The sequence below is a fragment of the Muscardinus avellanarius genome (assembly GCF_963383645.1).
Source record: "Muscardinus avellanarius genome assembly, chromosome: 2".
Lineage (NCBI taxonomy): Eukaryota > Metazoa > Chordata > Mammalia > Rodentia > Gliridae > Muscardinus > Muscardinus avellanarius.
Window position 1 is genome coordinate 187,180,130 of NC_137787.1, and position 25,366 is coordinate 187,205,495.

At 46.7% G+C, this 25,366-nt stretch overlaps 1 protein-coding gene across 1 annotated transcript in view; it reads right to left on the reverse strand.

The window, feature by feature from the left end:
• DZIP1 (DAZ interacting zinc finger protein 1) overlaps positions 1–25,039 on the reverse strand; it is a gene marked incomplete at both ends in the record, with an annotated part of 59,467 nt that extends 34,428 nt beyond the window's left edge. Inside the window, 7 exons of the mRNA XM_080689493.1 lie at positions 6,324–6,386; positions 7,166–7,303; positions 9,565–9,726; positions 14,560–14,684; positions 17,370–17,454; positions 23,987–24,538; positions 24,746–25,039. Coding sequence (XP_080545619.1) covers positions 6,324–6,386; positions 7,166–7,303; positions 9,565–9,726; positions 14,560–14,684; positions 17,370–17,454; positions 23,987–24,538; positions 24,746–25,039 — 1,419 coding nt within the window. The remainder of the gene's footprint in view (positions 1–6,323; positions 6,387–7,165; positions 7,304–9,564; positions 9,727–14,559; positions 14,685–17,369; positions 17,455–23,986; positions 24,539–24,745) is intronic.
• Positions 25,040–25,366: the final 327 nt, after the last annotated feature.

Below are 25,366 nucleotides of genomic sequence, written 5' to 3' on the forward strand. Positions count from 1 at the left end.
ATCCTGGGATTAAGAACAGACTAGACAGGTTCAGCAAAGAGTTCACTGAGAGAGACCTGCGGAGAGTCAGAGACGGTCGGTTACCCTCTCAAAAGGCCTGTGGCCCCTCGAGCCTGCCCTGGGGGACCTGCCACTCAAGCGCACACTGCTCGCCACCGCGCGCATCTCCGCTTTTCTTCCTTTCACTGCGTGACTACTCTTCAACCTCCCGAGCTCTCTCGGGGGCATCTGCTGAGTCAAAAGAGCACACCATCCCTTATCTATGGCTCCCTTTGAACTCCTACCGGTGGAATTTAAAAAGAAAAAAGAAAAAAGGTCTGCCAAGAATCTAGGTAAAGCAATAAAAAACTGGCCAAGGCAACTTCCCCTAAACAGAGAAACACAATATGTGCATTGTGGGAAGAGCGGGCGCCGATCATGTGGAATGATGAATAGTTAGGTCTCCGCAGAGATTACTGAACCCGATGGAATCCACCCCGCTGGAGGGGTTTAGAGAGGAGGGGGAGGAGGGGGAGGAGGAGGAGGAGGAGGGGGAGGGGGAGGGGGAGGAGAGAAAATGAAGGAGGGGGAGGAGAGGAGGGGAGGGGGAAGAGGAAAAGAAGGAGGAAAGGAGGGGAGGAGGAGGGGAGAAGGAGGGGAGGAAGAGGAGAGGAGGAGGAGGAGGAGGAGAGGAAAAGGAGGAGAAGAGGGGCAGGAGGAGGAGTAGAGAAGAGGAGGAGAGGAGGAAGAAGAGGAAAAGAAGGAAGAGAGGAGGAGAGGAGGGGGGAGGAGAGGAGAGGAGGGCGGGAGGAGGAGCAAGCAGCTTCTGAGTAGCCAGGGTAGCATACAGCGCAGCCTGGTGGCCCACAGAGGGAGGCCACACATCTCCCTGGGAGCCAGGGAAGGCCCTGCTCTTGATCTCCGGTGCCAACAGTCGTTCTGTGACTCACATGTTAGTCCACCACTGGAGTGGTGTCCCATGCCTGCCTGGGACACTGTGGGCTTTAACGCAGCAAGGCTTAAAAAAAATGTCCCCTACCCATCCCTCAGTACCAATGCCTTCAGGAACCAGAGTAGAAACTTTCATTATCTAAGAGCAGTGGTTCAAACCATGGGACCCAAGCAGAATACCCCTAGTTGTTTGGGATTTGTCTTCTCCAAAATTTGCAAGTCTTAGACTCACGCACTGAATCAGAGCATCAGGGAGGGATGTGGGTCACTCAGAAATACATCCCTGGCTAGGAGCTACTGCCTTACAGCCCTGAGAGGGAACGTCCTTTGTTGTTACAGAAAAGCAACCACTCTGCCCTGTCCTACCTGTCCTCCTGCTCTTGCTAAGTCCCTGAAGCAGGGCAAGACAGCCAGGCAGTGTGGTGCACCACCAGGCCCCTGGCGTACAGAATGTACTGAATCCAGTACCAGTGACGCTGGACAAGACAGCATCTTGGTAACCCTCCATTCCCCCTCTGTAAAATGGGCAAAGTACCAACCTTGCAGGATGCTCAGAAGGATTAAATATATGGAAATTACAAATATCAATGTATTTCTTTTTTTTTTTTTTTTTGCAGTACTGGGAATGGAACCCAGGGGCATTCTACCTCCGAGCTACACCCCCAGCCCTATTTTTTATTCTTTATTTTGAAACAGGGTTTCACTGAGTTGCGAAGGGCCTAAGTAGTAGCTGAGGCTATCCGTGACCCACGATCCTCCTGCCTCAGCCTCCCAAATGCTGGGATTACAGCGTGCACCACCACGCCCGGCTCCAAATATCAATGCATTTCTAAATGCTTGCGGGAACCCAGCAGTGTGCTGGTTAACCAGATCTCAAAAGAAAAACAACTCTGATCAGTTGATAAAACACACAACATGGGCTAGCTCCGACATCACGACAGGCACCGCAAGAGAAGGCCACCTGTACTTCCATGTGATAGCGATGGACATCCGAGAACACTTCTTCCACCTGGGGTACAGAAAGACTGTCATCTACGGCCCTGACACCCTACATCTTGGCTGCCACAGATGAAGCGTGCTAAGAAGTGAATACTATTGTCTTGTTCACACAGTCAGCGCCAGGGGTCCGGGGGTCCATGAGGAAAGCCTAGTATCCTTCCCACGGCAGAGACTGCACTTTCAGGCAACTGGTAGCCTCACTAATTTGAACCCTGTAATTAGTGTCTCCCCATCTATAAAAACAGGGCTAAATGATCCCCTTGTAAGATGTCTAGACCTTCCAGGCTCACTCAGCCACTGTGTAATGAATGCCAACCACATTTCAGGCTTTTAGTGGATGCTGGGAAGACAACAGAGAGCTCAGTAACAGAGCCTTTGTTCAGAGGGGGAGAGGCAGATGACAAACAAGCGGACAAAAAGCTAAAGCAGCGATCAGAGCCTGGCGTGGTGGCACACACCTATAATCCTACGACTTGGGAGGCTGAGGCAGGAGGACCACAGGTTCAGGGTCAGCCTCAGAAACTCAGTGAATCCATTTTCCCCCAAAATAAAACAAAACAGGGCTGAGGGTGTGGCTGAGGAGTAGAATGCCCCTTGGTTCAATCTCCAATACAAAAAGAAAAACCCTAAAGAGTGAGGAGAGCTGCATTTGTGATAAGAATAATGAAGTCTTCATGCTTAGATGGAACGACACTGGGCAACCTGGCCGTACGCGCCAGTGTGAAGGCCCCCGCCCCCAGGCGGGGGGATCCGGTGCTTCTGAAGAACTCGGCAAAGGTGAAAGCACTTCACACAAGCAAAGTAAAAATCTGCTGCGCTAATGAGAAGCTTTTCCTGCGTGGGCCAGTCTGACTTAGTGGGCCCTTTAAAAGAAGCTCCACACTCGGGTACGGTGGTGCACCCCTGTAATCCCAGTACTTGGGAGGCTGGGACTGGAGGATCCCAGGTCTAAGACCAGCCTCAGCAAGTATTGAGACTCTCAGCACCCAGTGAGAATTTGTTTAAAAAAAAATTTAAATTAAACTTAGCCGTGGTGGCACACGCTTGTAATTTATGCGCTTGGGAGGCTGAGACAGGAGGATCGCACAGGTTCGAAGCCAGCCTCAGCTACTTAATGAGGCTCTCGGCAACTTAGTGAGACCCTATTTCTAAATAAAGTATGAAATAGGTCTGGGAGTATACCCTGGAGGTAGAAAAGTCCCTGGGTCCTACCCCCAGTACCACCAAAAATATAGAAAATTAAAAAATTAAATTTAACTTAAAAGGGGGGCTGGGATTATAGCTCAGAGGTAGAATGTCCCTGGGTCCAAGCCTCAGTACCACAAAACTGCCTTTCTAGTAGGCCTTGAAGAAGTCAACAACCATGCTGAAAACCGTGGAGAAGACAAGAACTGAGGGCTTCCACCCAACAGGCAGCCAGAAGGTACTCACCAGGAGAACACAGACACGGGCTCTCTGAGCACATGCTTTGAGTCCCTCAGGGATGGACACAGCCAAGCATGCCTGGCCTCTTATCTCATGGAAACTATGAAATGACTACTGTGGGTCACTTTAGGTCACTATATTTGTAGTCATTTGTTACAAAGAATAGAAAACTAACCTAGAAGGGAAGGAACTGATCACAGGAAGAGTAGGTGGGAGAGCTTTCCACATGTTAAAAAAAAAAAAAAAAAAAAACCTAGAGTGTTCTAGAAATTACTAGAAGGCCATCATAGTTAGAAAGAACAAGTTCAGAACAAGAAAGGAAAAGGATGAAGCTTCAGTGGTGGTCAGCAGACAGATTATTTCACCCACTCCATGGAGAGTGTGTTGTGAGAGGCAGGTTGGGGCCGGGCATGGTGGTGCACACCTATAATACCAGTACTTAAGAGACAGAGAAGCCAGGTGTGGAGGCGCACGCTTGTCATCCCCACGCTTGGGAAACAGAGACAGGAGGATCGCGCAGATTCAAAGCCAGCCGCGCACGCTGGCTTAGGAGACCCTGTTTCCAAATAAAAATGTAAAAATAGGTCTGGGAGTGTAGCCCGGAGGCAGAAGGGCTTCCAGAAACCCCAGTACCACCAAAAAAAAAAAAAAAGAGAGAGAGAGACAGAGGAGTGCAGATTTGAAGGCAGCCCCAGCAAGGTAGCAAGCCTCTCAACAACCTAGCAAGATCCCTTTTCATAAAAACACAACAGAATGGAGCCAGGCGTGGCAGCGCACGCTTGTAATCCCAGTACTTGGGAGGCTGAGACCGGAGGATCATGTTTGTGGCCAGCCTCAGCTACTTAGTGAGGGTCTCTGCAAATTAGTGATGCTCTGTTTAAAAATAAAAAATAAAAACTAGGGCTGGAGCTTGGAGGTAGAATGCCCCTGGGTTCTACCCCCAGTACCACAAAAAAATAAATAAACAAATAAAAATAAAGGCTGGAGATGTAGCTCAGAAGTAGAATGCCCCTGGGTTCAATTCCCCGTACCACCTCGCCCCAAAAAAGAAAAAAGGCAGATTGGAAGTGGGGAGACTGGTTATGGAGCTCTAGAGACTGGGTAAAGGCAGAGACAATGGATATGTACAAGAGGAAGGAGATGCAACCGGGGGCTGAGGAGAGGGGTAGGCTAAACCCTGGAGCTCAGAGGTGGCTCAGACTGGAGCTGGGGGGCCTTCACAGGCAGCGCCAGCCCTACTTTAGCCAGATGCCCAGCGCCTAGTGCACGCCAACTGATTACCTCACCACCCCATGCTAAGTTCCCTCACTTCTCCCCTTGCTGAACTACAATCAAGGAGTAATTCCTAGCCGGGCGTGGTGGCGCACCCAGCACTTGGGAGGCTGAGACAGGAGGATCATGGTTTGCGCACAGACTCAGCTACTTAGTGAGGCCCTTTGCAACTCAGTGGGACCCTGTTTCAAAAAAAAAAAAAAAAAATAGGGCTGGGGATGTAGTTCAGAGGTAGAATGCTCCTGGGCTTTATCCCTAGTACCTCAAAAAAAAAAAAAAAAAAGAAGTAATTCCTGAGGGCAGGGATGGTTGTGTATTTCCTTCTAGCCCTACAAAGTATGGTCCACAGTAATGCACAATAAACATCTCCTAAATCGAATCACTACACCAGTGACGTGATTTTCAGTCTATGTAGGTCACAGTATGAGCATATGTCCTTGTGTATTTGTGTGTGTGTATGTGTGATTGTGTATAAACACTTTATTTCTTTACATGGCTAAATAATACTACAAATTGAATAAAGAAAAAAATCATGATTCCTATTTTTCCTCCTAGTATTGTTATTGCTGTGTGTGTGTCTGTGTGTGTTGTGTGAGTGTGTGTGTGTGCTTGCTGGGGATCGAACTAGGGGCATGCTACCTCTGAGCTACAATCTAGCCCTAGTTTTTCTTTCTTTTTTTTTTTTTTTGGTGGTACTGGGGTTCCTAGAAACCCTTCTACCTCCGGGCTACACTCCCAGACCTATTTTATATTTTTATTTGGAAATAGGGTCTCTTAAGCCAGCACAGCTGGCTTCGAACCTGTGCGATCCTCCTGTCTCCGCCTCCCACGCTCCTGTCTCCGCCTCCCAAGTGCAGGGATTACAAGTGTGCACCACCACGCCCAGCTCCTTTTTTTTTTTTTTGAAACTGGGTCTCAGTGGGGTGTGGTGGCACACACCTATAATAGGGTCTCAGTGGGGTGTGGTGGCACACACCTATAATAGGGTCTCAGTGGGGTGTGGTGGCACACACCTATAATACCAGTATTTGGGACGTTTAGACAGGAAGATCACAGATTTGAGGCCAGCCTCAGCAACTTAGCAAGACTATTTTTAAATAAAAATTTTAAAAGGGCAGAGGATATAGCTCAGAGGCAGAAGGTCTCCAGGTTCAATTCTCAGTACAAAAAAAAAAGTGAAAAATTATAACAAATTAGTAGCTATATTTATCTTTGGTTTTAGAATTATAACTAATTTTAATTTTGTTACAGATTTCTCCACAAATGACAAGTACCTTTTATTTTTAATTTTTAATTTTTTGCCGGTCTGGGGATGGAACCCAGAGTCATTTGATCTCCGAGCTACACCCCCTGCCCTATTTTTTTATTCTTTATTTTGAAACAGGGTCTCACTAAATTGCAGAGAGCCTCACTAAGTAGCTGAGGCTGACTGCGAACCACGATCCTCCAGTCTCAGCCTCCCGAATGCTGGGATTACAAGCGTGCGCCACCACGCCCGGTGGCAAGTACCTTTATTATAAAGACGTAGATATTATTTTCAAAAATGATCTACTTGGGAACGGAGATGTAGTTTAGTGGTAGAGGTGTCTGACTAGCATGTATGAGGCTCTAGGTTTAAATCCCCAGTAACACACACACACACACACACACACACACACACACACACCCCTTAGAGCCCCTCAGCTTCTCAGTCTTACCCGACTCTTCTCTTTCTTGTGCTCCTCACGGACAGCCTGAACCCGAGCTGTCCACTTGCTTTCCTGCAAGAGAGTAAAGCAAGTGGTTTGTTTCCAGCCATTAAACCACTGTGACCAAAACAGCCATGGCCAAGACTGCGCTGACTACGGAAACTCATCTCTAGATAACTGTAATCATGAAAAATGTCGAGAGGTCTTCGGTTTCCCAATGCATGGTCTATCTAAGCTCTAAAAATCAATCTAGTGCTCCAATATGCCTTTCTATACCTTTTGACAGGTCTACATCTGACATTTAAAAAAACTAAATAATTAATGTTGACTGGTGAGTACTGCTGGCCAGCTCAAACTGACATCATGTTAGGGCGAAACTGAAACCATTGTGCCTACAGTTTTGCATCCATGTAGATTACTGCATCCACACTGATTACTCAACGACAAGCATTTCTGAACATGCATCAGATATGGGTTAAAAGACAAGAGACGTAGTTGTCTTCAAAGTCACCGAAAGAAGCCAGGCGTGGTGGCGCACGCTTGCAATCCCCGCGCTTGGGAGGCTGAGACAGGAGGATCGCACGGGATCGAAGCCAGCCTCAGCTACTTAGTGAGGCTCTCAGCAACTTAGTGAGACCCTATTTACAAATAAAAAATATTAAAAAAAATTAGGTCTGGGAGTACAGCCCGGAGGTAGAAAGCCTCTGGGTTTCACCCCTAGTACCACCAAAAAAAAAAAAAAAAAAAAGTCACCGAAAGAGACAAACGTGTTATGCAGGTGGCATGCCCTGCAAATGACTTCAGTAAGAAAACCTGACGCCCCCTCTACACCGACCGCCCGCCTCCCGTACCTGGCTATCGAAAAGCTGCAGCACGTTTTGAAAGTCCTGGGGATACGAAGCCCGGTCTTCTTTAAACTCCTGTGCGTCTTTTAACGTGCCTATGTTAGACTTGATCTGCATATTGGACTTCTGGATTTCTAACAGTTGCTATAAAATAAAATCCAAAATCACCAGCGCAAGGGTTATAGGTTCATGAGACTGAAACCGTGAGTAACCTCGGGGAACACCAGCCAGGATTTAGAGCTGACGGCCCTCCTGGGAGCAACTGAGCGTCTTCTCTTTCCCTTCCCCGTGGCTTTAATGTCTTGTTCCTGCTGCTTTCTGGACATCCCAGATCACTTTGGGGAGAGGCGAGGACACTCTAACTCTTAGACAAGGGTCTTTTAAGTTTTTAATGGATACATCCAGGCATGGTGATGTGCACATAGAATCCCAGTACTTGAGAGGCTGGGACAGGCCTCAGCAACTTAGATCCTGTTTCAAAATAAAACATAAAAAGGGCTGGGGGGAGTGTAACCGAGAGGTAGAATGCCCCTGGGTTCAATCCCCAGGACAACAGCAACAAAAAAATTTTAATGGGTGTGTAAGAGTTGCCAGAAGCAGAGAAAGTGAGGGTATCTGGAAGTGGTGCATCGGGTGTACCTGCTTCTTAAGATGATTTAGTCAAGTCAGGCCTAGTGGCGCATACCTGTGAGTCCATTACTTGGGAGGCTGAAAAAGGAGGATGGAAGGTTTGAGGCCAGGCCAGCAGCTACTGAGACCTCAGTAATTTAGTGAGACTTTGTTTCAAAATAAAAAATGGATGATGCAGGTACAGGCTCAGAGGAAGAATGCCCCTAGGTTCAATTCCTCATACCAAAATAAAAATAATAATAAAATAACTACAAAATAAAAATAATAAAATAATTATTAATTAATGAAAGGCCATATCAGTAAATCTACTAGGAAATTGTGTGTGTGTGTGTGTGTGTGTGTGTGTGTGTGTGTGTGTTACCAGGAACTGAACCCAGGGAGGGGGTTCTATCTCTGAGCTATACCCTTAGTCTATTTTACTGTTTTGAAACAGAGTCTCAAGAGGTTGCTGAAAGTTTCACTGTTGTTGAGGTCGTCCTTGATAATGCCATCCTCCCGTCTCTGCCTCCCAAGTACTAGGATTACAGGCGTGCACCACCACACCCAGCAAGGGCTGTAACATTTTAATTCTACCCTTTGTTTATATTCTTCCCAAAGTCACTCAGAGCAAAAACCCTCAGAAAACCACAGGAGGTTAAGATGTGAACTTCAAAAACCCAGATGAGGGCGGGTATCTCCCAGTCATTACCCATGGGCTGCTCAGTGACTCCATTTCACAGGAGAGGAAAGAAGAGTAAGGTTTCAGTAGGGAAACCTGCTCTGACGCACACTGCCCCGGCGGGGTGATGGAGGCTGACGTCAACATGAACCATGGAGACAGTGTGCAACGTAGAGAGTGGCGCTTCATCCGCAAGGCCGCCTGCCTAACCCGCCAGCCCAGTCCAACCGTGAGGCAAACGTCAGATAAAGCTCCGCAGCAAGGCTCCCACCGTAGCCAGCCAGGACTTCTCAACATCGTGACAGGCGTCAAAAACAAGACTGAACAACTGTCACAAACAAGAGGAGCCCGGGGAGACACGACAACTAAACGTAACCTGGCATCCTGGGCAGGATCCCGGAGCAGAGAAAAGTCAGTAGGTGAAAATAAAGAGTGTGAGAAGGAACCCAGCAGCAGTGGTTCAAAAATAGCCTCGGTTTTTTCCTTCTGAAACTTGTTGGCCCCTAGAGGGAGCCCCTGGATTGTCCCTCTGTCAGCTTTGCCCAAAGACAACGTGGATCAGAAAGGCCCGGAAGCTCCCTATTCTTGGTGGGAGGGCCAGTTGGCAGCGAGCATGTCTATCGTCCATGACTGTGACCAGGGCCGTGGGGACCAGGCCATTTAGCCAGACCCTGCTTGCTTCAGAGAACCCAGACATCCTGCGGTGAGGAGGGCTCTGGAAGGTCCTTGCTCAGTCTCTCTGGATCAGTTTCCTTCTCCTTCCATGCCGAGGAACTGCGTCAGCCTTTCCAGCCATGACAGTGGCAAATACCAAAACTCAGGGAAGGATTTGTGGCTTATGGCTATCTGTACCTAGCCCGGTAAAGAACGAGGGAGCCTCTTCTATGATGCGATCAGACTCACCCCCCAATGTTCTATCCTGGGGTTTGAGACCAAAGCTCCTACTCTCAGCAAAACAATTCTTCTGACTTGCTTGGACTTCGGGTACCTGGAGCCCCTCTGGACTCTTGGCAGGGGGCAGGGCATGGTAAAGCCCCTTCCCATCCCCTGACCATAACGCCACACTCACATCTCTCAAGCAACCAGTACCATGAGCACGTCAAGGTTTAATACTTACATACTCTAACGCTGAATTCTTGGAAGTGAGTTCTTTAAATTCCTTCATGAACATTTCCTTGACTTTCTCCATTTCATCAACGAGCTTCTCTTTTTCTTCTTCTTTCCATCTGTCAAATAACTTCAGAAAGTCTTCTTCTTTTGTTTTCTGCATTTCATATTCCTAAAATTTATTTTAATACATGAATTTAAGAGTTCTGGTACGAAGCAGATACGCAAAAGTTAAAGAGTCACAGCTTCACCTGAAATCTGTTAGCTGGGATTACTTCTTCCAGATAGGCTTGTAATAAGATTTCCTCTAATGGCAGGTGTGTGTGCAATAATTCTTTTAAAATTACAGGCAGCATTCTTTTAAAATTACCTACAGAGTCGGGCGTGGTGGCGCATGCTTGTAATCCCCGCACTTGGGAGGCTGAGACAGGAGGATTGTACAGGTTCAAAGTCACCCTCAGCTACTTAGTGAGGCTTTCAGCAACTTAGTGAGACCCTGTTTCCAAATAAAATATATAAAAAAGGTCTGGGAATATAGCCCGGAGGTAGAAAGCCTGTGGGTTCCACCCCCAGTACCACCAAAAATAAATAAATAAAATAAAATAACCTACAGAGACCTAAGGCCACCAGCTCTCTGTGTTCTGTGAACTTGTATAGTTGATACGCAAGAATATGTAAAATGTCAACATACTTGAAAAAAAAAGTCCACGGAGCAGTAAAAGCATCTTTCTTGACCCTGTATCAATTTAGGTAAAGTAGCCCCATCTTTCCCTCCCCTAAAGAGTAAAAATTCAGATTTACATGAGCTACACTCAAGCTCCAGTCCATCAGCACTTGATGTCTCGATGACCTGCTGTGTTTTAAACAACACAGGGGACTCGGAAAACACTATAAACCAATTAGATTTAACAGACATACATAAAACACTGAGCCCAAAAAGAGAGACTATGCGTTTGCCTTCAGTATGCACGGAAGAGTCACTGAGCATAAGCTGTGTTAGGTCATAAAGTATGTCTCTAATTTAGACAGATCTAATTCATGTGAAGACTAGAGCCAGAAATCAGTAACACAAGGAAAATCAGCAAGTGTGTGGAAACTAAAAAATATGTCCTTTGAGCAGGGCGTGGTGGCGCACACTTGTAATCCCAGTGCTTGGGAGGCAGAGACAGGAGGATCACGCAGGTTCGAAGCCAGCCTCACTGGCTTAAGAGACCCTGTTTCCAAATAAAATATAAAACAGGTCTGGGAGTATAACCAGGAGCTAGAAGGGTTCCATCCTCAGTACCACACACACACAAAATTATATATATATATATATCCTTAAATAACCAATAAAATATAAAATAGGTCTGGGAGTATAGCCAGGAGCTAGAAGGGTTCCATCCCCAGTACTCCCCACACACACACACGTGTGTGTGTGTGTGTGTGTATATATATATATATATATATATATATATATATATATACACACACACATATATATACATACATGTATATGTGTATGTATATATAATATATATGTATATAAATATGTATATGTGTGTATATATATATATATATATATATCTCCTTAATTAACCAATAGGTCAAAGAAAATTGAAAAATATTTGGAGGTAAATGAAAATTAAAACACAAAATACCAAAACACACCAGGTGTGGTGGTGCACGCCTATAATTTTAGAACTTGGGAGACTGAGGCAGGAGGAACACAGGTTGAAGGACAGTATAGGCAAGTAGTGAGACTTTCACTAACCTAGAGAGACCCTGTTTCAAGATAAAAATTAAGCTGGGCGTGTTGTGCATGCTTGTAATCCTCGCGCTTGGGAGGCGGAGACAGGAGGATCTCAGGTTCGAAGCCAGCCTCAGCTACTTAGTGAAGTTCTCAGCAACTTAGTGAGACCTGTTTCCAAATAAAATATAAAATAGGTCTGGGAGTATAGCCCGGAAGTAGAAAGCCCCTGTGTTCTAATCCTAGTACCACCAAAATAAATAAATTAATTAATTAATTAAAATTTAAAAATAGAGCTGGGAGTGTAGCTCAGCAATAGAGTGCCCTTGGGTTCAATCCCAAGTAACACACACACACACACACACACACACACACACACACAAAACCAAAATATGCACAGGATTGTATCAAATCAGTGCATAGAGGGTAATCGATAGCTGTAAAGGGAGACTTCATAGAAGATCTCAAGCCAACAACCTAAGTATAAACCTTAAAATACAAAAAAAGAAGAGCACACCCAACTCAAAGCCAATAGAAGGAAACCATGAAGTGAGAACAAAGGTAAACAACATAGAGACACTAGAAGCAATAAGCGAACTGGTGGAATCCAAAGTTGTTCTTTGAAAAGATCAACAAAGTTGTCAAGCCTTTAGCAAGACTGACTAAGAAATGAAGGTGGGACGTTACCGCGGACCTTAGAGGAACGAGGAAGACTGTAAGGCAATACAATAAACAACCCGTAAGCTAGCAAATCCTTAGAATATATGAAAAATTATTACAATTCAGCAAGAAGACAAATAACCCAATTTGAAAATGGTCAAAGGACTAGAATAAACACTTCTCCAAAGAGGACATAAAAATGGACAAGCGCATAAAAAGATGCTCAGTTTTATTGGTTATTAAAAAAATGCAAATCAAAGCCACAGTGAGATACTACTTCACACCCATCAGCACGTCTTTAAGAAAACAGAAAAATATATGCCGGTGTCGGGGCCCACTCGGCAGGACCGAGGTGGCACCCAGGCTTGTTGCCAGTGTGGACTCAAGATGGCGCCTGGGCTTGCAGCCAAGTCACGAGGCTCACGAGGCTGGCGGTGCCCTGAGCCTGCGCAGTGAGCCCTATCAGGCGCCTTACGGATGATTAGTGACGCAGCGCCTCGTGCTACCACCTGCCCGCCCAGGAGAAGGTTAAAAAGCGCGCATGCCCTAGCGGGCGGGGAGAAGAGGGTTGGTGGACAGGAAGAGCAGTTCCTTGGCGGACTGCTCCGGGCTCCAAGCTGGGACGGACATGTTCACAAAGCCACCACTGTGACCGGTGTGTGCTGCAGCAGAGAAGTAGAGTGCCACGGAGGAGGGTTGGTGGAGTGATGAGGGAGGAGAGACTGATGTTGTTTTTACCTGAGAGGGCGTTGAGAGAGCATTAAAGAGGAAGGAGCTTCATCAACAGAGTCGGCGTTCGTGTGTTTCTTCCCTAGGCTCTGCTGGTCAGAGCCCTAGGGACGCGACATGCCGGGTGTGGTGGCGCACGCTTGTAATCCCCGCGCTTGGGAGGCGGAGACAGGAGGATCGAGCAGGTTCGAAGTCAGCCTCGCTGGCTTAAGAGACCCTGTTTCCAAAAATAAAAAAGTATAAAATAGGTCTGGGAGTGTAGCCTGGAGGTAGAAGGGCTTCCAGGAACCCCAGTACCAAAAAAAAAAAAAAGAAAGAAAACAAAAAATATAACGATCGTGGGATGTGGAGAAATAAGAGCCCTAATATATTACTCATAGAAATGTAAGATGATACAGCCACTGTGGAGAACAGCTTGTGTTTTTTAAGTTAAACAGAATAACCATATGACCCACACCAAGAGTTATCTACTCTTAGGTAGATAACTAGGAAAAATAAAACAAGCCAGGTGTCGTGGCTCACGCTTGTAATCCCAGAGCTTGGGAGGCTGAGAGCAGGAGGATCGCACAGGTTTGAAGCCAGCCTCAGCTACTTAGTGAGACCCTGTTTCCAAATAAAATATAAAATAAGTCTGAGAGTGTAACTAGTATGTAGAAAGGACCTCGGGTTCCATTCCCAGTACTAAATAAATAAATAAATAAATAAATAAATAAATAAAGTTAAAAAAAAAAGAAGAAGAAGAAGAAGAAGCCAGGCGTGGTGGCTCGCGCTTGTAATCCCAGCATTTGGGAGACCGAGACAGGAGGATCCAGGTTCAAAGACAGCCTCAGCTACTTAGTAGTGCTCTTTGCAACTCAATGAGATCCTGTTTCAAAATAAAGACTAATAAAAACAATAGGGTTGGGGGTGTAGCTTGGAGGTAGAATGCCTCTGGGTTCCATCCCCAGTACCACACACACACACACACAAAGACTAGTTTGGCAAGTTTCATGTTGTATGAATTTACCATGATTCTGTTGAGAGTGTTTGTGTGGAAGCCCGAAAATTCCATCCCTTACTGTGTGAAATAGCTCTCCGCTTTCCCTAGCAGGGCCATGCTTTCTATCCCCGTGTGGAAAACAAGAAAGAAGGTGCAGGCCATGTCACTGCAACAGTGACAGGAGAGAAATGCTCTTTATGTCGCCTCCTTTCTATGAAGAGTCTGAGGTACCCACAGAGGTCGGCACTAACACTTGTCCACAGTCCTCGTGCCTCCTTCGGCGTCCTCACCCCAGAGTAACCAGGGTGAAGCGATGCTCTGAGCAGCCACTGGGACTGAGACACGGCTGAGAAGGAGGAGGGGTGAGGGGGTCCTGATGCGGGGTCTCATGCGGGATCGCTGGCTCAGGCCACAGAGGCGGAGGCCATGAGCCAGAACAAATGGGCGGCCGACGGGAACCAGGAGCGGAGCTCGGGGCACAGCCAGGAAGAAAGTGGGACTTCAACAATCGCAAGAAACCGAAATCTGTCCATCACTCAAAGAAGCAGAAAATGCTGTCTTCTTGTGGCATCCAGGAAAGAACACAGCCCTACTGACATGCCACCTACTGACAGCTTTATATAGTGAATACGAGTTCAAATATTTCTGATCCAAGCCGGGTGTGGTGGCGCACGCGTGTAATCTCAGCATTCGGGAGGCTGAGACAGGAGGATCGCGGTTCACAGACAGCCTCAGCTACTTAGTGAAGCCCATTGCAACTCAGTGAGACCCTCTTTCAAAATAAAGAATAAAATATAGCTCGGAGGTAAAATGCCCCTGGGTTCCATCCTCAGTACCTCAAAAAAAAAAAAATATATATATATATATACATATACACATATATACCTGGTCCAGAGATTGCACCGTACCTTGGAGCATCTGACCGCGTGGGCATGCTGGGCAGCCTCAAGCTGAGACCTGGTGAGCCGCAGCTGCTCCTTCAACATGTCCACCTCCTTCTGGAGTGTGTCGGTCTGTGCCTTCGTCTTATACTCTGCCGTGACAGAAAGTCTTATTAAAACACCATCTCCCATGAAACTCTCTTGAAAACTCACATGGAAACAGTCCCATTGCTAAAGCAAAGGCAGCGGCCCTTAGATGTGGGATTAGCACTCGTTTCATGCCAGGGGCTCACTTTTGCCCTTTGGTGTTTATTTGGAGCCCTTCGTATGCATGGGCAAAGAATCATTTTTAGCAGACTCATTCAGCCACTGTGTGGAGGTTGAATTATCATCCTACAGAGGCAGTGTGAGAGCCCCGTCCGGGGAACAATAAAGTTCACAAGGAATAATCCTGGCTGCTTTGATCCAGCGGCATTCCGGGCTCTTCTTAGAGATGCCTGTCTCAATCAGAGCAGCGAAGTGAAGCCTCCCACCGCAGGTACCACCACACTGACATCTCTACGGCCGCCATCTTTCTGTCTCCCACCGAACACCCCCGAAGACCCCGTCAGTGCTCATACAAAGAGAGGGCTGACATTCAGAAGGCAAACTCAGGTCACACCCTGTTCAGCTAAGGCAAAAGCGAGGAACTGAAACGTCGTAAAAAAGAAGCAACAAGTGAAGGGAAGAATACTTATGTGCATGTACTTACATGAAGATGTGCACATGACTGAATGGACATACATGTGTCTGTGAGTGTAGACATGAAAGGTATGGAAACCAAAGCAGAAAGTCAGAAGCTCAAAGATGACCTGAAGAAATAATACTCATTTCAGAGTCTGAAACACTCTCTGAAGCGAGTATGAGATAGGATAAGATACTGAAACAGAAGAGAAAGAAGGTCAGTTGCATACGGAAGAATGGTAGGTTCATTCAAATATTTCATCTTTCCCATTTTTCCAACACACTGCTAATTTTTATCAGCAGTCCATGAGTTTAATAATGGAATTTTATTTAGTTTCTGCAAAGCTTAACTCTTTTCTAACTATAAATCCATTTATTTAAAATGGGCAGGAATGGAAACAGATTGATCCAAAATGGAGGAATAGGAGGATAGGTACCCATCTAGATACTGAACACATCTAAGATCATAGCAAGAATGTCTCTGGGTTACTGCAGCAGAAAGCGTGATCTACTCATGGAGAAAAGACCCATTAGATTCTTTGCTTTGGGACATTTCAAGAGTAGGAAACCTGGTTCCTAGGTAAGCCACGGAATCCTCTTCTCCCTCTTACGTCCTCACCTCCTCTCTCTATTTAATACTTAGTTCTCATCAGCATCCAAACACAGTAGCTCCCATATCAAGAGAAACAAAACCTTCTCCTTCAGTTCCACATTTTGGTCCAGAAGCTCCTGTTTCTGCCTCCTTCCCAGAAAACACTCCTGAAGTCGACATCTGTATTTGGTAGTACCACTGCCTCATGATTCTTGGCTCAGGTCCCTCAAATCGGGCTTTTGTCTCTACCAATCCACGAAGGTGCAATGTCAAGTTCACCCATAACTATCTTGACAACAATGATCAATTCTCCACCTGCAGTGAACTCAGGAACGTTTGATACACCCGACCACAGCCTCCTGGCTATAGCTTTTCCCTTGGTTTCCAACAGCACGCTCTCTGTATCTTCCTCCTACTCACAGATGCTACTTCTTACTCTCCACCTGGGGCCCTAGTGCGGGGGAAAGAAGCCTTGGGGCTGAACTTGGGTCTTCTGTTCTCTACCTAGGTGACCCTGGCCATTCCCAGCACTCCTCCAGTGAGTCCGAGGTTCCAGCCTGGCTCTCTCTCTCTCCCTGAAGACGCACATTTTCAGAATACCATCTACATATCTACTGCATGTGTGATGTAGCTGTATCCACGGCCAACCCAACCTTTTCTCTTTCCTTCTTCAAGCCCCTTCCTACCCCTAGTGCTCCATCACAGTCAACATCACCACCATTCACCCAGACATGAGGACACAAACCCTTCTCCTCTTGTCTCTGAAGGATCTGTGAACATAGATTCTTTACCTCTTCATCTCCACCTGTCCTGGCTACCGCCTCCTCTCACCTGGGCTGCTGTGCACTCCTCCACCTGCTTCCACTGTTGCTCCTACCATCTCTTCTCCACCCTCAGCCAAAGGGTTCAAATGAAACCCTGACCCTCCCCACTTAGGATGCTCCCGTGGCTTTCCATTACACTTAGGAAATCATCCAGATTCCAGCCAGGGCCTTCAAGGCCTCCCGAGACCTGAGACGTTCTCCTGAAATGCTCCCTTCCTGCCCTTACGACCAGTGTCCCCTGCACGTGGGACCTCTTCTCCATTCTCACCAGACTGGAGCCTCTTCATCACTCTGGTTCTTTGATCAGATATGGCCTCCTGGGTGAGACCTGCCTTGGCCACCCAGAGCCACTGCCCCACCCATTCTCCTGTTTTATTATCTTCATCTCATCTGCCATCATTTGAAAAGAATTTCTTCTTAATTTGTGTGTGTCTCTTTGGCCCCTCCATTAAAACATAAGACTTGAGAGTGCAAGATGTCTCTGTTCAGCTTCCAACTATATGTATCCTCGGCACCCAGGGCACTGCGCGCACAGAGTAGGCCTCCATCTTTACTTACTGAATGAACAGAGGTCATGAGGCTTCCTTTTACAAGGACTTAGACATGCACGGGACTGTGCCTCATCGAGAAATAAACAGGTTGGGGGGGGGGGTAGGGAGCAGAAAGAAAACAGATCTGAAGTAGAAATCATTTCTTACCAAAGTGAGAATCCTCAGGGTGTCGGCGCTGAATGTGACTTTGTAGAAAAGCTTGGTTCATAAAGGCCTTATCACAAAAATGGCACTGAAAAGGAGAAGGCAACAAGTCCAAGCGTCTGTAACAAGCATCTCTCCACTGACTGCAGTTGAAACTCGGGGACCTGAAGTATGACCTCTTGAGGTGGAAAGCAAAGACAGAATCGCCTTGGGTAAGAAGATACCGCCCTGACGAGAGATACTAAAAACATGGCTAAAAATATAAAACCAGAGCACCCTTCCCAAAGAGGATGCAAGGCAGTGTCAACTATCTCGTGACAGTTAAATAGCCCTTCTGGTGTTTGCTGGAACCCTGATGCTGTTCTCCCATCAGAATGGTGGTTTCTACCCCATCACCACCAACATGTATATTGTGTGTGTGTGTGTGTGTGTGTGTGTGTGTGTGTGTGTGTGTGTGTGTAACTGTGGATCGAAACCAGGGGCATTCTACCCCTGAGCTGCATCCCTGCCCCATTTTATTTTATTTATTTATTTATTTTGCAGGTCTGGGATGGAACCCAGGGGCATTCTACCTCCGAGCTACACCCCCTGCCCTATTCTTTATTCTTTATTTTATTTTTTTGAAACAGGGCCTCACTAAGTTGCAGAGGGCCTCACTAAGTAGCTGAGGCTGTCTGGGAACTGCGATCCTCCCATCTCAGCCTCCCAAATTCTGGGATTAAAGTGAGCGTCACCACACCCAGCTTTTATTCTTTATTTTGAAACAGGGTCTCACTAAGTTGCAGAGGGCCTCACTAAGTAGTTGAGGCTAGCGAGAACCTGTGCAATGCTCCTGTCTCAGCCTCCCAAGTGCTGGGATTACAAGCGTGCGCCACCACGCCCGGCTTACCACCATGTTCATGACACTTAGCCACGGTGGCTTTCTTTTGGCCCCTCAAGCATGCCAACCTATGGCGTTTGCATTTGCTGCTTCCTATGGCTGGTGCCACCTTGACACAGTACAACCTACTCTGGCGTATCTTCTAGATGGGGACATCATAACCTTGACGGGGTCTTCCCTAGAGCCCTGCCGTCGGTCCCGGTCACATCCTTTGGTCTTGTTTTTATCACTGTACATCCCACCAGGTAATGGCTTCACACTGATTTACTTTGCTTGCCCACTGGTTCTGTCCAGCCCCTCTGGGTTCTAGAGCCACACAGCTTCCTGGACTCTGTCTCTCGTCCACAGCTTCCTCCTCAAAGTGTAGCATTAATGCATGGCTGGACATATATAACCTACTAAAACAGACTTTTACTAAAGCTAACCACAAACCTCTTACTTGCAATCATAATGCACTGATAAAAATAAAAATTCAGTCAGTAGCAGATAGCATCTATCTTATTCAGTCAATGTGAGAACTAAAATACTGTAGAATTTTAGTAGTATTTGGCTTTTGGTATCAGTTAACAGCTACCATATACTATATATATATATATATATATATATATATATATATATATATATATATATATATATATATGGTATTACATAGGGGGTTATAAATCCAAGAAAGAAAAAAAAGATGTTCTTCACAATTTCTCATTCACACCACCAGACATAAGAGGAGCAGGCACGCTACAAAAAACAAGAAGCCAACCATGGTGGCACACGTCTATAATCCCGGTACTTGGGAGGCAGAGACAGAATGAGAATCTCAAGTGTGTGGACAGCCTCAGCAACCTAGCAAGACCCTGTTTAAGAAACAAAAGACAGTAAGGGCTAGAGGGTATCTCGAAGGGAGAATGCCCCTACGGTTCCAATCCCTAGTTCCACTAAAATTAAATTAAATTTTAAAAATTAAAAGATAATTTTTAATATAGAATGAGCTAAAAAGGGAAAAAAATAACAAACAAACAAACAAACAAAAAGTTGGGCATGGTGGCATACACTTGCAGTCCCAGCATTTGGGAGGCTGAGACAGGAGGATAGTGGTTTGTGGACAACCTCAGCTACTTAGTGAGGCCCTTTGCAACTCAGTGAGACCCTGTTTCCAAAATAAAAAAATAGGGCTGGGGGTATAGATCTGAGGTAGAATGCCTTAGGTTCCATCCCTAGTACCACAAAAAATAAAATAAAATAAAACAAAATCTAGGAGGTGTGTATATGGTGTCTGTTAATTAGTTTATTCACGTTTTGGGCATGTTTATATTATTCTACTAGTTTTTATTTGAAAAGGAATGGATTTTTTTTCTCTTAAAACCCTCGGTATTCACTATGCCATTGTTTCATTTTTTGTGTATTTTAATTTTTTGTTTCACTTATTTATTTATTGCTTTTTTTCAGTACCACACACACAAATAAAGCCAATATCCTTAATTTTTTTTTTTCCTTTCCTGTACTGACAATTATAACGCAGGGGCATTCTACCTCGAGCTACACCCCCAGCCATATGTTATATTTTATTTTGACACAGGGTCTCACTAACTTGCAGAGGGCCTCACCACGTAACTGAGGTTGGCCCTGAACTTGCAATCCTCCTGTTTCAGCCTCCCAAGTACTGGGATTACAAATGTGCACCGCCACACACAACTTCCTTAGTTCTGTTGAGACTTGACTATCCGGTTTTCTACCTAAGACTACCTAGGATTGAGTCTATTTTTTTTTCCTTTGGTGGTACTGGGGTTCCTGGAAACACTTCTACTTCCGGGCTACACTCCCAGACCTATTTTATATTTTATTTGGAAACAGGGTCTCCTAAGCCAGCGCGTGCGGCTGGCTTCGAACCTGCGCGATCCTCCTGTCTCCGCCTCCCAAGCGCGGGGATTACAAGCGTGCGCCACCACGCCCGGCTTAGGATTGAGTCTTGACTCCCTAAGATTTCTTAAAGCAAGAAAAATGATATGAGAATGAGGCCACAACTTCTGATAAGCAAACTTGATAGCACAGTTGACATAGTGTGCCCAATCGTTTTGCAAGGAGAGAACTCAGGCTTTGAATTTTCTAAGGGGAGAAGAAAACCTGGCACTCACATGACTTCTCATATTTTGTAATCAGTTTTAGTCTAGTTCTGCCACATAATATTTCCCCTCTCACTCCCAGGTTTCAGCTAAAATAGTAAAACCTAACTACATGCCGAGCCCTCAGTCAGTCCCCGTGAACAACTGCTGGAAGGTAAAATAATTATTCCCATTTTGCAGATTAAAAACTGAGGCAGAGCCAGGCGTGATGGCGCACGCTTGTAATCCCCGCGCTTGGGAGGCTGAGACAGGAGGATCACACAGGTTCAAAACCAGCCTCAGCTACTGAGTGAGGCTCTCAGCAACTTAGTGAGACCCTGCTTCCAGATAAAATATAAAATAGGTCTGAGAGGCCGGGTGTGGTGGCGCAGCTTGTAATCCCAGCATTCGGGAGGATGAGACCAGAGGATCACGGTTTGCCAACAGCCTCAGATACTTAGTGAGGCCGTCCGCAACTTAGTGAGACCCTGTTTCAAAATAAAGAATAAAAAATAGGGCAGGGGGTGTAGCTCAGAGGTCGAATGTCCCTGGGTTCCATCCCTAGACCCACAAAAACCCTCAAAATAATACAAAACAAAACAAAAAATAAGTCTGGGAGTATATCCCAGAGGTGGGAAAGGTCCTGAGCTCTACCCTCAGTACCACTAAAAGTGAAAGAAAGAAAGAAAGAAAGAAAGAAAGAAAGAAAGAAAGAAAGAAAGAAAGAGATAAAGAAAGAGAAAGAAAAGAGCAGGGGGTGTAGCTTTGAGGTTGAATGCTCCGGGTTTCATCCCCAGATCTGCAAACAAACAAACAAAAAAACCCTGAGGCCGAGTCAGGCTGAGCAACTTGTCAAGGTCTAACAATTGGCAAAGTAGTAGAGACAGTAGAGACGGGATGTGAAGAGGCTTGGAGCCTCGTCCTTTCTCATAACCACGGTCGGAGCACAGGAGCCACAGCGTGAAGCCTGAACCCAGACAGCAGTCACACTTCGCGGTTCATGTGGGAGCTGTCTGTCATCCGGACAGAAGGAAAAACAGCATGTGATGGAAAGATGGCCATCAGTAAACGGGTCCTCAACAAATCTGTCAGGCCTTGGGATATAGCTCCGTGATAGAATGCTTGCCTAGCATGCCCACAGCCTTCGGTTTGATCTCCAGTGCTATTAGAGAAAAACAAAAACATAGCCGGGCGTGGTGGCACAGGCTTGCAATCTCAGCATCTGGGAGGTTGAAACAGGAGGATCGTGGTTCGAGGACGGCCTCAGCTACTTAGTGAGGCCCTTTGCAACTCAGTGAGACCCTGTTTCAAAATAAAGAATAAAATATAGGGATGGAGGTATAGCTTGGAGGTCGAATGCCCCTGGGTCCCATCCCTAGTACCACACACACACACACAAAAAGCAAAACAAACAAAAATAAATCTATAGAGCGTTTCCTCTTAGGCCTTAACAAAGCTGTGTTTGTACATGGACAGATTACCTATTTTTCTACAGAGCACTGTTTCTCTGTGGGACTTCCCCAACCTCCAGCTTCAGAAAGGTGTGGTTTGTCTCCTAACCAGGAGATTCCTCACTGCACACCTCTGGGAGTAGGGGATCCAATATAGGGCCTGGCAGACAAGTCTTTAGATCTCAGGGTGAGAGGAGGGTGAATTAGTAATGACCACCAAGAGACAACTTCTAATAAAGCTAAGCACTACACAGGCCAAACCAAAAAGGTCTGTAGGCCAAATTCAGTGTATGGGTTGCCAATTTGCAACTCCCCCCACCATTTTTTTTTTTTTTTTTTTCTGTGTGTGTGGTACTAGGATGGAACCCAGGGGCATTCTACCTCTGAGCTACACCCCCTGGGCCTATTTTTTAGCCTTTCTTTTTTTTTTTGGGGGGGGGTCTGGGGATGGAACCCAAAGGTATTCAACCTCCAAACGAGCTACACCCCCTGCCAAGCTCTTTATACCCATTATCACTACACCCCACTCGGTGAGAGTGTTCGGGAGCAGAGCCAGGATTCAAACACCAGATCTATCAAATCCCAAAGACAAGGCCACTTAATCTACCAACACTGGGATTAAAATTAGAAATATAATAATAATGACTGCTCTACAGGATTTATCTCACAGATGTCTAACCCATAACAGCTGGAGATTAAGGAGGAGAAAGGCAAAAATATTTAATTCTTTTTTTTTTTGCAGGTCTGGGGCTGGAACTTAAGAGGCATTAGGGCCTCACTGAGTTGCAAAGGGCCTAAGTAGCTGAGACTGTCCGTGAACCGTGATCCTCCGGTCTCAGCCTCCCGAATGCTGGGATTACAAGCGTGCGCCACCACACCCGGCTAAATGTTTAATTCTTTAAACACTGTTAAGCAAGTGAATGCTCTTGTTCTTAGGAAATCCACACATTGAAAAAATTTAAGTCTGTTGCTCACTGTGAACTGGTGCAAAAGTAATAACTATCTACAGAGAGAGCTACAGGAATGTGGCTAGTGCTAATAATTGGTGATGCTCGGTGAACGGGCTATCAAAATTATTTAAATTAATCTAGTAACTTGTCTGTCAGTTTAGAATATTTTGAAAAATTTAAAAATGAGAACATAACCTCAGAAATTGAACCCTATTCTGGGTAGTTTGGGGGCTGACCTCAACAAAAATTTGCCCAGAATTGACTTTCTTTGACATGGCTGGGAGTAGGGAACAGGTTCAACAACCAGCCTTTAGGACTTCAATAAAGCACTGCCCAGCCCGGTGTGGTGGTGCAGGCTTGTGATCCCAGCATTTGGGAGGCTGAGACAGGAGGATCACAGTTCTCAGACAGCCTCAGCTACTTAATGAGGCCCTTTGCAACTCAGTGAGACCCCGCTTCAAAATAAAGATTCAAAAATAGGGCTGGAGGTATAGCTCGGAGGTAGAATGCCCCTGGGTTCCATCCCCAGTACTGCAAAATAAATAAATAAATAAATAAATATAAATATAAATAAAGCACTGCCCGCATTGGTTACCTAATTATGAATTTTTGAATCCACTGCAGAAAGTAATAAACCATGTCCCTGTTGGTAAAACGACTGTTTGCTTAACCAGGCTGTGTCTTCTGAGGTACAGTAAGAAATCTTTAAAAGGAAAGACTGGGCTGGGCCTGGCGGCACAGGCCTTTAACAATCCCAGCATTTGGGAGGCTGAGAAAGGAGGACTGCAGTTCAAGGACAGCCTCAGCTACTACATAGTGAGGCTCTTTGCAACTCAGTGAGACCCTGTTTCAAAATAAAGAATAAAAAAGCTGTGCTTGGTGGCAGCACACCTCTAATCCTCGGCGCCTGTAATCCCCGCTCTTGGGAGGCTGAGACAGGAGGATCACACAGGTTTGAAACCAGCCTCAGCTACTTAGTGAGGCCCTCAGCAGCTTAGTGAGACCCTGTTTCCAAAAAAAAAAAAAAAAGTATAAAATAGGCCTCCCTGGGTTCCACCACCAGTACCACAAAAATAAGTAAATAAAAAATAAAAAATAGGGCTGGGGATATAGCTCGGAGGTAGAATGCCTCTGGGTTCCATTCCTAGTACCGAAAAAAAAAAAAAAAAAACACAAAGATTGATGCTCTAGGAGAGGCGTCTTTCGATGGGAACGGGGCTGTTGTGGCCCTGCGGCCGCCCACCTGGTAATAGCTGGCTTTGGCCTCGATCATCAGCTGCTGCGTGGAGAGCATCTTCTTCCTGCGCCGGCACTCCTCCTTCAGCAGCTTGATCTCGCCCGCCTGCTTGGCGAGCAGCTGCTTGCCCTGCTCGCAGTCGCCCAGGCTCTGGCGCAGGCGCTCCTCCAGGCCGTGCAGCTGCGAGGTGAGGAAGTCCTGCGAGTGCATCAGGTACTCGATGGTGAGCTGCGCCAGGCGGATGAGCTTCAGCAGCACCGGGTCCACCCCGGACTGGCAGTGCGGGCACTTCTCGTCCTCCAGCTTGCAGAAGGTGATGTTCATGATGTTCTCCTGCAGCGTCAGCACGTCCACGGCCCCGGCCACCTTGTCCACGTCGATGGCGCTCAGCCGCCGCCAGTCCACGCTCTCCAGCCGCGGTCGGAACTGGAAGAAGGGCAGGGGGCCCGACGCCGCGCTGGGGGGCACACAGGCCATGGAGGCGGCCCCGGCAGCCGCAGGGGCGTCGGGGCTCGAGGGGCCGCCGGCCATCGGGTAGTAGACGTGCTTCTGGAAGGGCTGCGGAGAAAGAGAAAGCACCGCGAAGGGAGGGAGGGAGGGAGGCAGGGATGTGCGACCCACGGGGGCGGGGGGGGGGGGCTAGGAGACCCTGCGCCCCCCCCCCCAACCCGGCCTCCCTGGCCCCCAGCCTCTTACCATGCTTGCAAGCCAATCTGCTGTCTACGCTGCTTGCATCAAAGGGCTGGACGGTCTCTGTCTCCGAGCCCCAGCTGCCTCCCGGGCCGCCGCCACCACCACACCCCTTGGGCGCGGGAGAAGGCGGCGGCGGCCTAAGGTCCGGGCGTCCAGGACGTTGCTATGGCAGCGCCAGGCAGCACCCGGAGCTAAGGGCGCGCCTGCCCACGTGCGGTCAGCGTGCGCCCAGGGCCCTGCGGGACCAGAGAAGACCTCGTGGGCTAGGTAGACACGCTCGCCCACCCGGAGTGGCACCTCCTGGCCACCAACTGCCCAGACCACCACCCTCCCTGGGGTCCTAGCTGCCAATTCTTGATTATCCATCTCTCGCCTTAGGTCTGGGGATTCGAAATATCTAGTCATACTCATCTTTAACTCACCCCTTAGAAAACATGTAACAGCAAAACTATGTAAATCAAATGAGGGAGAAAGGGTAAAGGGAAAATCTGGGGAGAGTAGATATTCTACATTTTGAATGTGGTGCTGTGGGTATATACGCTTGTCAAAATTGATGGAATTGCACACTTAAAAAGGGTGCGTTTTTACATAGCACATCCCAATAAAGTTGTTTTAAAAATTAAACTTGTAGTTAATGCTGACTTTCTAAATTTCCTGTATCCAAGACACCTTTTCATTTCATTTATTTATTTA